Source organism: Clarias gariepinus, chromosome 21 (assembly GCF_024256425.1).
Source record: "Clarias gariepinus isolate MV-2021 ecotype Netherlands chromosome 21, CGAR_prim_01v2, whole genome shotgun sequence".
Lineage (NCBI taxonomy): Eukaryota > Metazoa > Chordata > Actinopteri > Siluriformes > Clariidae > Clarias > Clarias gariepinus.
The window spans coordinates 8,233,175-8,246,661 of record NC_071120.1 but is presented as its reverse complement, the minus strand read 5'-3'; the positions used below and the strand labels follow the sequence as shown (position 1 = coordinate 8,246,661).

The window sequence follows — 13,487 nt, the reverse complement described above, 5'->3', positions numbered from 1 at the left end:
AAGCGAATCAACGGTAAAAGGACGTCGACCTACTTCCCGGCAACCTGCATATGGAGCGAGTGACGTCCCGAGGAAGATGATTCGTGGCAGATGCCGCACTACGAACACTTGGCAGTGAGTCAAGAACGCAGGCCAAGTAGTTCTCCTTGAAAAGGCATGTTTATTATTGAGCAGACTCTCGCTCTGATGTCTCCGAGTTTAATTCCAGCTCTAATTGAACACACCTGATCCACGCACTCATCGTCCATCGCAGTGCTAGAGGTTATATAAAGCCAATGCAGTGTAATTTAGTTCGTAATGTGCAAATTAGGAGGAATTTGGGCACGGTGGGCGTGCTTCTGAAGCTGTGAGAGAAGAAACTCGTTGACATTAAAAAGCTAAGATTAAATATAGAAAGTACATTTTACATGCCTTCACTGCTGCCATTGAAATAAAATAACTCGGCCTGCCAATATTAAAGCATAAACCAATTTCTAAAAACCTCAAAGTAAAGCAAACGAATGTCATAAGGAAATGAAAAAATATATATAGCGTGTATGTATGTACTCTCTCTCTCTCTATATATATATATATATATAGTACATACACGCTATATATATATTTTCATTCCTTATAACATTTGTTTGCTTTACTTTGAGGTTTATATATATATATATATATATATATATATATATATATATATATATACATACACACACACATTTGATGGACACCATTTGTGGACTATAGTCTTTAAGTCATTTCAAAGATTTTAATGGGCTTTTCTTGAGGACTGTTTTTTTCTACCCATACAAGCCATGTTTGTGGAACATTTGTGATGAACACAACACTCAGAATGACCACTCTTTCTGCAATTTTAAAATTTCTGCAACTGCTTCAGAGTTGCTGTGGGCCTCTTGTTAGCCTCTCTGACCAGTTCCCTCCTGGGTCTTTTATCCAGTTTGTAGCGACGTCCTGATTCAGGAAGGGTTTGTATTGTACCAAATACTTTTTATTTTTCAATAGTAGACTTTAATGATAGTGATAAAACTTTAGAAATTTTTTCTTTTGAAAAATCTTCTAACTTCTGTCTTTGCACATCTTTATGCCGGAGATCTTTTGACAGTGCTTTCCTTCCCATTCATAATTCATCCATAATTCATTGTTTGCTTCAGTTGCACTACCAAATGCTCCAGCTTTTCATGTTGAGCTAATCAAAATGACCATAGCTGATTACGGTTAAAAGTCAAATTGTCAAAGGCATTGTGTGCTATTGAAAAGCTGATTAGCTTCACCTGATTGAGTTTATGAGTCATTTTTAGAAATTCTTTTTCAAATCAGTGATTGTTTTTTATTTATTTATATTGTTTGACATGAGATCAAACAATATAAATAAATATATATATATATAATGTGTGTGTGTGTGTATGTAAAGGTAGATAACATGCCTAAAGCAAATATGAATTCTTTTAAATTAATTTAAATATGAGTAAGTAAGAAAGAAAGAAAGATAATAATGTTATAAAGACAAATAGCATAAAATGGAGGGAGGAACAAAGAAAACAAAACAAATAAATGGAAGAAAGAAATCAAAGGGCAAAGAAGAAAATGTATACATCCAAAAAACAAGAAAAAAAGTAAGGAAGTAAGAAAATAAACTTATACCTGGTGAATTAGTTTCTGCTCCATTTCTGCTTAATTAAGTGTTAATGTGTCATTTGAGGCAGATCCCTTTCTTTCTGTCTTTTTTTTTTTCAGACCAAATTAGTGCAACTGCTGTGACAGCAAGATATCCATTCCACTACACACGCACACACACACACTTACACTCGCACACTCACAGAGATGTCCTTGTACTGAAAGTGAACTTGCCACCTGCATCGATTTCGTTCCTCAGTACATAAATGAAGTCTATTTGAAGTGGATGTAGCCAGCTGCTGCAGTACTGTTTTACCACTGAGCAGCTCAGAAAAACTAGAAGGGTGCCATTACTTTTGCTCAGGATAGGCAGTTTCAAGAACTGCTGTATGTACCTTTGTGAAAAAACATAATGGATCTCATCCCACCCTATCTTAGACTTCTTCATGAAAATGGAGTTCATGTTCGCCGAAACAATCGATTACTGAAGCACAAAATTACACAATGTACACAAACAGCACTACACAAACACACAATATTGACAAATGTGTGTGTGTGTTTGTGATTTGTAAAAGTCTTTTGTGCATCTTTCCTTTGAAGACCGTGACTTTTGTGTTTGTGTAAGAAAGTAGGTTCCCATAGCAAAATTTTTTGCTCAGAATGAACTTTTTCTGGTCTCATGAGACTAAATTTTCTATTTTCTATTTATCCTAAAGCTGACTTAGGAGAAACAATGAGACATAACCGATACACTAAATGATACAGAATGTCAGTCAGCCTGACAAAGATATTAAAAATTTAAAGGCCAAATGGGTGGCTTGATGTATGTAAGGGCCACAATGATGTTTGTTGATGTTGATGTTGAACACATTGATGATGTTGTAGGCTTGAAGCATGTGTGGGAGAAATTGAAAAATGATGTTTTTATTAGAATCTGTACAGTATGTACTGTAGGCTTGACCGGGTTGGGAATGAAAAAATGTTGAACATTTAGTCATAAATGTGTAATCAAAAATTGGTTTTGCCCTAAATGATTAGTGTATACAGAAATCACTGAACACAAACATTATCTCATTGCTTCTCTTCTTGATAAAAATAAATGTTCTTTATATTGTATTGTAGTTCTTTATTAGTAATGAAATTTGTATAGAATGTAAAGTAAGTTTGCCATTTGCCAGTTTAATTTCAATAACTTCATTAAGGTGTACACATTTGTAAAAGGTTAGACATGTTGATCAACTAGGGACACCTGTGTGTACTGTATAATAATATAAGTGGGGGTTGGATTATTATTTTTTAAATGAAGCTAGAGTTGAAAAATAAAACATTTATCTATTACAAAGCTATTTTGTAATTGTCTTTAGTCGTTACCAACCTACATATCTACATATCTTCATTTTAGAGATCCAACCTACTAACCCTCTCCTCCATCTACCTGTATGTGAAGAATAAGATGAAGTACTGTGTATATAAAAAAATTACTAAACACTCTTTAGTGTAGATGGCACTAGCCCTTAAACCCCAAGCATTTTCAGCCATTCCTAGGATTATTATGTTTTAATAAAAATAATAAAATAAAATAAACATTTTTAGCACAATATATTTTTCAATATAAGGAACGTTTTAAGTAACTACACACAACTAAACAAAAATTTTAAAAAGGACAATTTAGGCAAGAAATAGAACAGATTTATAAGATCACATGTGACCATAATAATAATAATATTAATAATAAGAGGAAGAATGCATACATTAACTATGCAGTCTAAAATAAAGTGACAAGTGATGAAAACCCTCTCTGTCAGCAAACATATATTTTATATCAAGGATATATATTGATAAGGACATATAAATATGCACATTTTGTGAGTTCTACATTTTTGCATTGTAATTCCGGTAGTAGTAAAATGAACGCTTTTTAAAGTAATGATGAGTTTAATTCTACACGACATATCAGAAAACCCAATGCAGTTTACAAGTACTGTATACTTTGTGTGGGAAACAAAAAAATATGAGCCATATTTGAGGCACATTTGAGAAGATTGAGAAAACAACTAATATCTCATTCAAGTCTCAAAGATGGCTCATTTCTGCATATGAGTCACACACAAGACAAATATAAACTATCTCTGAGGTTTAAAGTTAATGAGCCACATTTGAGACACCTTTGAGAAGATGTAGAAAACGCCGAAATCTCATTCAAGTCTCAAAGACGGCTCATTTCTGTCTAGGAGAAAAAGAAGAGATTAAATGAATAAAAGAAAGATGTTTCCTTGCTATGGGTTGGTACACACCAGTACGACGTACCACTAAAAGATTCAGTGATGCTCTGCAGTAATGGAAAAGAGGGGAAAAGATCCGACTGTTTAAACCCACATTTAAAACCAGTTACAGAATAACTTTTAGCAAGAAAACACACCTGATAACTTTGTCACTTAAACAACACCTTGTCTCCTTAATAATCGCTTCTAAGTTGTTCTGAAGTGCCTCTGAATTGCCTTCTGACTTGTGTTCTAACTTTTTATTACTCCTAACATGATTGTAAACTTTAGCCAGCATGCTGACAGGTTCATGACTCACCTCACTGCTTTTCTTTGCATGTTTACATTACTAACTAGCTTCTAACACGAGGCTGAATCCCAAATCCCGGATCAAAGACAATACTTGGTTTGTGGAACAAAGAAAATGTACACCCTACATAGTGCACTAACTTTCAATTTAACACTATTTGTGATTCAACCAATTACGATGGGGATGGAGAAGGGTTGTAAACCCCCAAATAATCAAAACCGGCCAGTACAACACCCCAAATATAAAATATAATTAATAAAAAATCACTGCTAACATTCCTCCTAACATGAGAATTTGTTGCATCCAACCCAACCTCTGCAAGCAGCATTTAGTGTAGGAGTGAGCAACAGCAAGCACATGGCAATACACAATGAAAAGAGAAAAACTAAGAGTTTTAAGAAGTTGGTTGGTCAATAATGGAAAAAAAAAAAAAAAAAAAAAAACCTCTAACCAACATAGGGAATGCTAGTGCTATCGCACTAAGTAATTATAATAAAGTCAACTTTTGGTGCTTGTCACAATTAAGTCTAGCTTGTTTTAAATTAAAATTAATGTGAAAAAGCCTGTATGCATATCCTTGGACACCTGCAGTGGTGAAGCCTGGAAACATTAGTTATCTGATGCTATTCCAAGGCAGAATAAGCAGATACCTAAAGATACTTAGGGGATTTACAGAACTGTCCGACACCTCACTTGTTTAATGTCCTCACCTTGTGGCTATACTGTATAATACCAGTAAGAATATAAACTACTTCCACCCCTGCTGAGTGGGATTCGTCCCATATTAGGAGGCTGTTATGTTGGTAGACATGTGAAGGAGACCTGTTTAACAAGTCACGGGTTCGACGTACTCTCTGTTGTCTGTGGTTCATGCACAGAGCATGAGGGAGTGTGTAATGGATCTCACACACACTTCACACAGGGAGATGATGGGAGAGCTCTTCAAGCACTTCACGAGTCAGGAAGTGCCAAATTGATGTCACACACACACAGACAGAGACGCACACACATACACACAGACACACACACAGCAGGTAAATTAGCTCTTCCTAAGCAGCACTCCGCTTCTCGCTGTGTGTCTCTGATGTTGCATAATTTCACTGTCATTTATACTCAATTATATATTTCAACCAGAGTGCAGTTGGATTCACAACTCTGCTTGGTCAGACGCTGCTAGTTCGTTTTTCTGTAATAGCAGCTCTGACATGTTTTTATTATTCACGTTTCCGTGTTATATGGAAGGAGTCTCCAGTGTCAGTGCTTTGAAGCTGCTACAGATTTCTGTAAGAGGGGTGATTTAACAGAGCCAGTGCAAGACCTACTGTAGGGCCTGCAGTAATCTTTAATAAGTGTGTGTGTGTGTGTGTGTGTGTTGCAGGGCACTGAGGAAGGAGACGTGGACAAGAATAAGTGCTGCACGTTGTGTAACATGTCTTTTACCTCAGCCGTGGTTGCGCAGTCACACTATCAGGGCAAGATCCACGCTAAGAGACTTAAACTAGTGCTGGGAGAGCAGCCTGGCATCACGGGGAAAGGTAAGACACACACACACACACACACACACTCAGAAATGCAAATCTGAGAGAGGCTTTCTTATTACATCCTATTAAACCTGTTGAGAAATATTGTTTTTATATCATTAAGAGTGAGTTCTTATTTGTTGTTGTTGTTTGTTTGTTTGTATTAATTAGGCAATTACTATATTTTGCCAAAAAAGAAAGAAATTAATTACAAGAAGATCTAAAAGTTAAGCAAAATTATTGTTGTTTGCATAACCTCCTCATAACTCTGTGGCATCATGTTTGACTTTTCTAAATATGGCTGCTCCCACTGATGTTTTAGCTAGCGCTCGATGCTAAGTGCAATTAGACTGTAGCTTTAATTATTCTGTTTTTTGTTGTTGTTGGTATTTACCAACACATCTGAGGAAAATGTTGTATATTCTCTGTGAACTGGTGTCTTTTTCATCTATTTAAAGGATTCTGGTAGCAGTGTTTAAACAGCATTTGAGACATTCATGCTAATGCTAATGGTTTTTTAATGACCTTTACTATTACTAGGATGCTAAGTTGATGATGCAGGTTTGCTAGTTTATATTGCTTGGTTAGCAGAACAAAATCAGCTGAATTCATGCTTTTATTAGGTAGAAATATAGTACTGTCAAAAGTCTTATTTCTTCATATTTTGCTTTCAAAGAGCCAGACTTTCTTGTATTTTTAATATAGCATTGAGGAATAGTTCTCCAGGAATTTTAATGGACTTCTTTTTACTCTCATTTTTTTGGCAAGTTTTTGCCTCTCGTTTTCAGTCGAGTCTCTGTACCTGAGTAGTTTCAAAGAAATGTTTTTGTTTGTTTGTTTGTTTGTTTGTTTGTTAGGCCACACAGATCTATGATCTATGAATCATTCAAGCATAAAAATATTTGTCTAACTTGGGGTATGAACCAGCGAGATTAGCGGATGATCAGGTTGATGATCTGTATACTAATGATGCTGAGTGGTTGGAACAGATGAGAAGGGAAACGAGGTTGCTGCTCGGGCTGTTACATAAACAACCAACTTTTAAATCTTTAGGTTTCTGTGCAGCCTGTCGCAGTAAAGCTTTTATTCCCATTTATCTCCCAATTATCATTTAATTTATTTTAATTTAATATGAAGAAATGTGGTTTGGCTTAACACTTTTGCACAGTACTAATAGTTTAAAAAACTAAAAACAGAGATGTAACCACTCTAACAATTGCCTCTATAAGGAGAGAGAGAGAGCGTGTGTGTGTGTGTGCGTGTGTGTCTGCTCAGAGATATAAGATATTGCTAGATGAAATTGATATACTCATCAGTGGTCCTGTCCTTATTGTGTTTGAGCACTGAACAATAAACTGTACCGCGTGTGTGTGTGTGTGTGTGTGTGTGAGAGAGTATGTGTGTGTGAGAGAGAGAGAAGGGGGGTACTAAGAAAAGGTCATGAGACACAACAAATATGGTGTGTGTGGCCGAGAGATAAGGCTATGCTATATAGATGTGTGAGAGAGCGTGCTATGGTGAGCGTGTATATATGTGCTTGCACATCGCTCTCTGTGTGTTGGCGTGTCCGATCAGGTCAGTGTGGGTCATCCTTTTCACCGTGTGCCTCCCCTGCAGGGGGAATCGACACACTCATAGAAGTGTGTGTGTGTGTGTGTGTGTGTGTGTGTGTGTGTTTGAGCTTTGGGTCCTGAGAGAGAATGGAAGTAGAGCTTAAAAGAGCCACTCAACTGGAAGCTTTCAACCAGTTTATCACTCTCTCTCTCTCTCTCTGTGTAGGAGGGGGGGGAGAAAGAAAAATACAGAAAAATTGCACATATAACGTGGTATAGATTTCATAAACCATGTTTAGTGTAGTTTGTTTATTCTTTTACATCTTTACATATTTATATCAACTGTATAGAACACTGTATCTACTGTACTAATACTGTACATAGCAGGTTATACAGTCAATTATAATAATTAGGGATGCACCGGAATGAAAATTCTGGGCCGAAAACGAAACCGAAATTTTTGGATGCACTTAGCCGAAAACCGATACCGAAACCGAAAATGGCTTCATTAAAAAACATGTTTAAAATATTTTCTTTTTGTTTGTATTAAAAAAACTACAAATTAATTAAGCAATCAAACTTTTATTGATAATAAATAACAGTAATATGGCTGTTTAACAATAACAAAACTAAATAAAATTTCTTTCTGTAACAAAATTGTGCAAAAAAAATGCTAGCTGCTTTTTTACTTCAATTTTAAATCACTGTACCAAACAACAGTGCACAAACAGAAGAAAAATAAATAAATCCAACCTCTTACTGTAAACAACATAACTATACACACTAAATTGGTCTGCTTTTAATTTAAGCAAAAGAAGCAGGTTTATCTTTATGAACAAAAATTTTTCAGTTTTCTGGCTGAAGACACAGTTCCTCTTCTCATGAAGAACATACTGCACTGAATAAAATCACTCAGTCTGTGCTAGCTTTTAGTGCCTTTACGAATTGTGCAAAATATTACCTGCATTAAATGTTTTACTTCAATTTTAAATTACTGTGCAAAACAACATTGCAATAACAGAATAAATAAATTGCAGACATACTCCGTGTTTGATGCGTAATGACAGCGCGAACGAGACGGGAGGATGGGAGAGGCGTGGCGACAATTTCGGCTTTTATTTTCGGCGCTTTCTTACGTTTCGGCCGAAACCGATAATGCTATTTCGGCCGAAAATTTTCGGCGGCCGAAATTTCGGTGCATCCCTAATAATAATACTATATCTAACGTAGACTTAACTCATCTATTAAATGATAATCATACTGCATTTTAACTTCTAAAAAAAGCTTGTGCTCTTCATTTGCATATAAATCATACCGAATAAACATAGATCATACGGTTAATTAGTAATTATGAACAAGGATAGTTCGTACATTGTCAAAAATAAATCAAGGCAAAATCTGCCCATATTTAGCAAAAGGGATTACTACAGCAAGCTTAAAGGCAACACTAGATCACACACTCAGATGTGGATCGATATCAATCACTGAGCAAAGAGAAGTAAATATTAGGCACAGGGTGACCTCTGACACATGACCTCGGTCCATAAGGGACAATGAGAGAGCATTGCAACTGCTGTTCTTGATTGTTTGGGAATCATCTCATGCGCTGGTGATGCTTGTTATAGCCCTGTACTTAGTTTTCGCCCCCTCGTTTTATGACTGATTTGTTGCCCTAGCGTGCGCGCCTGTTTTGTTGTTCCTCTCCTTCCTCGTAAACTCTCGTAGATTACAATCATGCATTGCCCGAGCTGTGGATGTTTTCTGGTGTTAACCCTTGCTTATGTTTTATAGTTAATAAGAATCATCTCTGCTTAATATATCATTTTCTATTTCTGGCATTAATTAATAATAATAATAATAATAATAATAATAATAATAATAATAATAGTAAATATTATGATATTAAGTTATAAACAGCTTTAACTCTGCCTGTCAGGAAGTGTTGACACTGGAGACATAAAAATCTCTATAGAAACTCATTATTACAGTGATTATACTGTACGCTGTGTAGGACGGGAATAACACACATTTTTTAATTCCAGATAATGTCAAGTGAGTACTATGAAAATTATAGTGTATTAGAATAAGTACATTAACATAAATACTCACATAACCATATATTGTTCAGGAGCTTTAGTGCTGAAGTGAAGGACAACCGCATCTCCATTAGGCAGCAAAAAAGAAAAAAAAAAATTTAAATAGCAGATTCATAAATGACCTTGCTCGTCTTTTCTTTGATCGTGGTTCTCTTGAGTTTATTTCATTAGGCCAAAAACAAAAAAGAGAGAAAGAGTGTGGAATGCATCACCGAATATTTTTCTCTCATTCTTTTATGATTTCCTTACATTCATATTTGGACATTTACAATATAATGTTGCCTTTTAAGAGACTGGAATATAAAACGCATCCTCCGGCACATTTCCCCCATCGATTTTACAAAATGGTTTTCATAAACCTTTAGTAGAGAAACACAAAAATTACACCACCAGACCTCAAATGCTGAGAATTTGCATTTCTCAATTTGCTGGTAGAAAAAAAAAAGTTTACAATATAGAGACAATTTAGAAACTCTAAAATGAATGTAGTGTACAAAAAAATAGAAAGTAGTTATTATGTGCTTTTTCTGCCCATAGTCCAAAGATATGCAAAGTAGACTAATTGACATTTCCAAATTGCCTGCAGACAGTGTGTGAATGTATACTTTTGTGCCCTGCAATGGATTGTCACCCCATCCAGGGTACACCCCGCCTCATGCTCCAAGTCCCCTGGGATCAGCTCCAGGCCTCCCCTGAGAGTGAGGATTATGTGCTTTACAATGCAGCGGGTGCCTCGTTTGTCTGCTGGAGGTCTCCGGAAAAATCAAATTTCTCTTCCTGAGCCTCCTGATTGCCTGAAGTGTCACTCAGCATTTACCTGGAGCTCTTCTGAGACTGCCTCTTGCTTGAAGAGACTCATTAAATCCCTGACATGCAGGTGTCACTTGATGATTATTTTATTTGTCAGAATGTGGAGAGCACCTCATCATTTTCCAAAAATGTAGTCCAAGAGGCTGAAAAATCTATACCTATCTGGATACCTGGAAATCTTTCCGCTGATTAATAAAGAGAGAGAGAGAGAGAGAACATCTGTAATTGACAGTTGATTGCTTGTATAGGATTGATATATTTTTTTTCTTCTGAATGACATTTAATCAGAAAGTGTGAAGCCTCTGCCATTATCTGTCCTTGGACATATAGTTGGAAACTTTCATTTAGATTTAATCTCAGCTGTTCTTTCCTCAGCGCTAATCCTGTTCCCTAATATATATATATATATATATATTGTATATATACAGTAAATATATATATATATATATATATATATATATATATATATATATATATATATTAGTTTGCTAAGTGCTTTCAAAGTGCTTTTTATGCACAAGCAGCCTCAGTGTGTGCTCTTCAGCCAGCAGAGAGACGGATAATAATACCTCTCAGGCATCCGACAGCAGTGGGTCTTTCGCTCCCATCTGCCGGGGAGGAGTCGTGGAGAAAGCAGCATGTCGCTAATGATGGCTGCCGTATTAGGAGGTTATTTATTGGGGTCTTCATTTGTCTACCTGAATCCTCCATTATGAACCAAAGAGAAAACTTGCAAAGCCAAACTTTGCAAAACTTTGCAAGTCCAAACCTCTTGCATAAGAATATGCATGAAACGAATAAAACACCACAGAGTGTGGAGGAATGGTTAAAAGTGGCTGCCAAACAAATGTCAGCGTCCTTCCCCCTGCTGACCATAAGAACATTAACCAAACCTGATTCGATACTAATGGATCCTTCAGTGTCAGACGAGTCTCCCCCGCAAAGAAAGGGAACTTAATTTGGGACCTCTGAAGGGCCATTAAGGCAGCAGTGAAGCCCTTATAATTCCATTGGGTGAGACAGCAGAGAAGAGGGAAGACAGCGATGATGACAAATAACAACTGCCCAAGAATAGAACGCTTTTCGGAAGAAGGTTTTAGGGACTTACGCCTACTCAATTTGCAACAAACTATGAGACTATGAGAAACTATAAGAGGCTTGCTCATGCAGCCACCTTCCTGAGAATATGTAAACGGTTCGTAGAAATTATTATGCATCTTATAACCAATTACAGCTTCAAACTGGACATGTCTATTTTTATTTAATTTTAATTTTTACATGTTTTTCACCCTGAGGTAACGAGTGATTGACCTTTAACTTTTAATTTAATAGTTGCTCGGTTGTGGTCTTACATTAGCGTGACCATAAGGCAGATTGCTCCTCAAACACTGTAAGCTTGGTATAATCATATCCTTTATATGTCTGCAGGCTCTCATATAACTCACTCTTTATTTGCATTTTGCAGCATTATTATTATTGCATTAACATAAGCACGCCATTTTCATTTAAAGATATAACTTTTTATCTAATATTTTGTTTGCTCCCTGAATCCTGGAACATCAAATCAGAACAGAAAATCTCCATGGATGTGATAACCTGGTCAATCAGTACATTCATCAGGTCGTCATCTGACTTTATTTTATTGCTGCATAACATTGCTGGGTCTAGACCTGACCAAGTGAAGCAACCTCAGATCATAACAACGTCTCCAGAGGCTATGCATGATGGGTGCATTGTAGCGGTCTCTTTTTTTTTTTTTTTCCTGTATATATATTTTTAAAGCCAATATACTTCCAAGAAGTTGACAGTTCATCACTATCATTTCAGGTATTAATAATGAGTTGGACAGTTCGTAACTCAATTCTTACTTCAATGTCCTTGGTTGTTTTCTTTGCTTGACGCAGGACAATAATTTCACCCTTTTTAAACACAAAAAAGTTTGTTTATTTTTCTGTCAGGCATGGTATATTAAATTATGTTTACTCTTACCTTTTTTCCTGAAAGTGCTAAAATTGTTCAGGTTCATAAAGGTCATTTGAACTATATGAAAGAATGTACGGTATACGCTGTACGATGCTGTAATAATGAAAATTCACTTCAATTCAATTTTTTTCACTCCTTTACAATATTGTTCATGGCACTGCATATTGAAGAATTTTACACAGATTTCTAGCACAAATACACACCTTGCAGAGGATTTATTGCTGTTTCAAAGAGTAGAAAAAGGCTGAACATTTTCACCCATTTGTCACTGCCCAGACAAAACCCATCACGCCCAAGCAAACACCTCAGATAGATCATCAGTGTGGTGTTTGGCCTCCTGAAGGATGACACAGACTTGACACAAGGTTCAAACTCATTTCTGCACACAGCACCTCATGCTAGGTATACCCTTCTCATTGACCCTTCTCCTTACCTTCTCTCACCTAACAATAGTAAAATAAGATGATTTCATCCCTCCAATGAAATACAACATTGTTTCCTGGGAACAACAGACCTGCCTTTTTCATTTTCAATGCTTCTAACGCTAAGCAATATGCGTATGGTCCTTTTATGGCATTGAGCAAAAAAAAAAAAACAGGGACCAAAGCTCATTTAATTCTATATTTCCCATTCGTTTTTTTGTTAAGCAGAGTAAATGGCACTACAGTACAAACTTGGACCTTTCATATTCAGGTTCGACTGACTCCAAACAAGCAATTCAGTTTGGAGTATTTTAATAATTAAAGGTCTAAACGATCTGGAAACAGAAGCTGCATATTGGTATAGAATGAAAAAGTAAGTGTCTGCCAATTTCGATGAAATTATCTTAATCACTTTGCTTTCATTTCGTTCTGTTACATTGTCACGCTCCACCAAATACAGTAATCTATGTTTCCCTCTTGACTCTTGAGTTAATTCACTTTCAGAATTCACCATCATCTCATTCCGCAGCAGTTAACTACCCAAATTAAATTTCGCCCAAACCCAGTGTGTGTGTCATTTTAAAGTCTTGAAAACAATGGGAAAGAGGGAAAAATGCTGTAAAGACGGAAAAAAAAAAGAAAAAAAAAACAGACAGAAGAAAGAAATCGCAGCTCTTGGCACGGGGTGAGATTATCTCAGTAGGATGAAAGGATATTTCTTGTGTGCCTGCTGTTTACGGTCGCGTCCCAGATTCTGTGCTCATGCTGATAAATGAAAGCATTGTAGTAATCAGCATGTGTATTGTCTACGTGATGATGGAAAAACATTAACGTTGTACTCTAGTGATTTTAAATGGCATCAGTGTCTCGAAACTTGATCCCGGTAATGAATTTATTATTATTATTTTTTTTTTA

The 13,487-nt window shown here is 36.2% G+C and overlaps 1 protein-coding gene across 1 annotated transcript in view; it reads left to right on the top strand.

Moving 5' to 3' along the window:
• zmat4a (zinc finger, matrin-type 4a) overlaps positions 1-13,487 on the top strand; it is a 68,854-nt gene that overhangs the window by 36,786 nt on the left and 18,581 nt on the right. Inside the window, 1 exon segment of the mRNA XM_053481600.1 lies at positions 5,567-5,723. Within this exon segment, the coding sequence (XP_053337575.1) occupies positions 5,567-5,723 (157 nt within the window).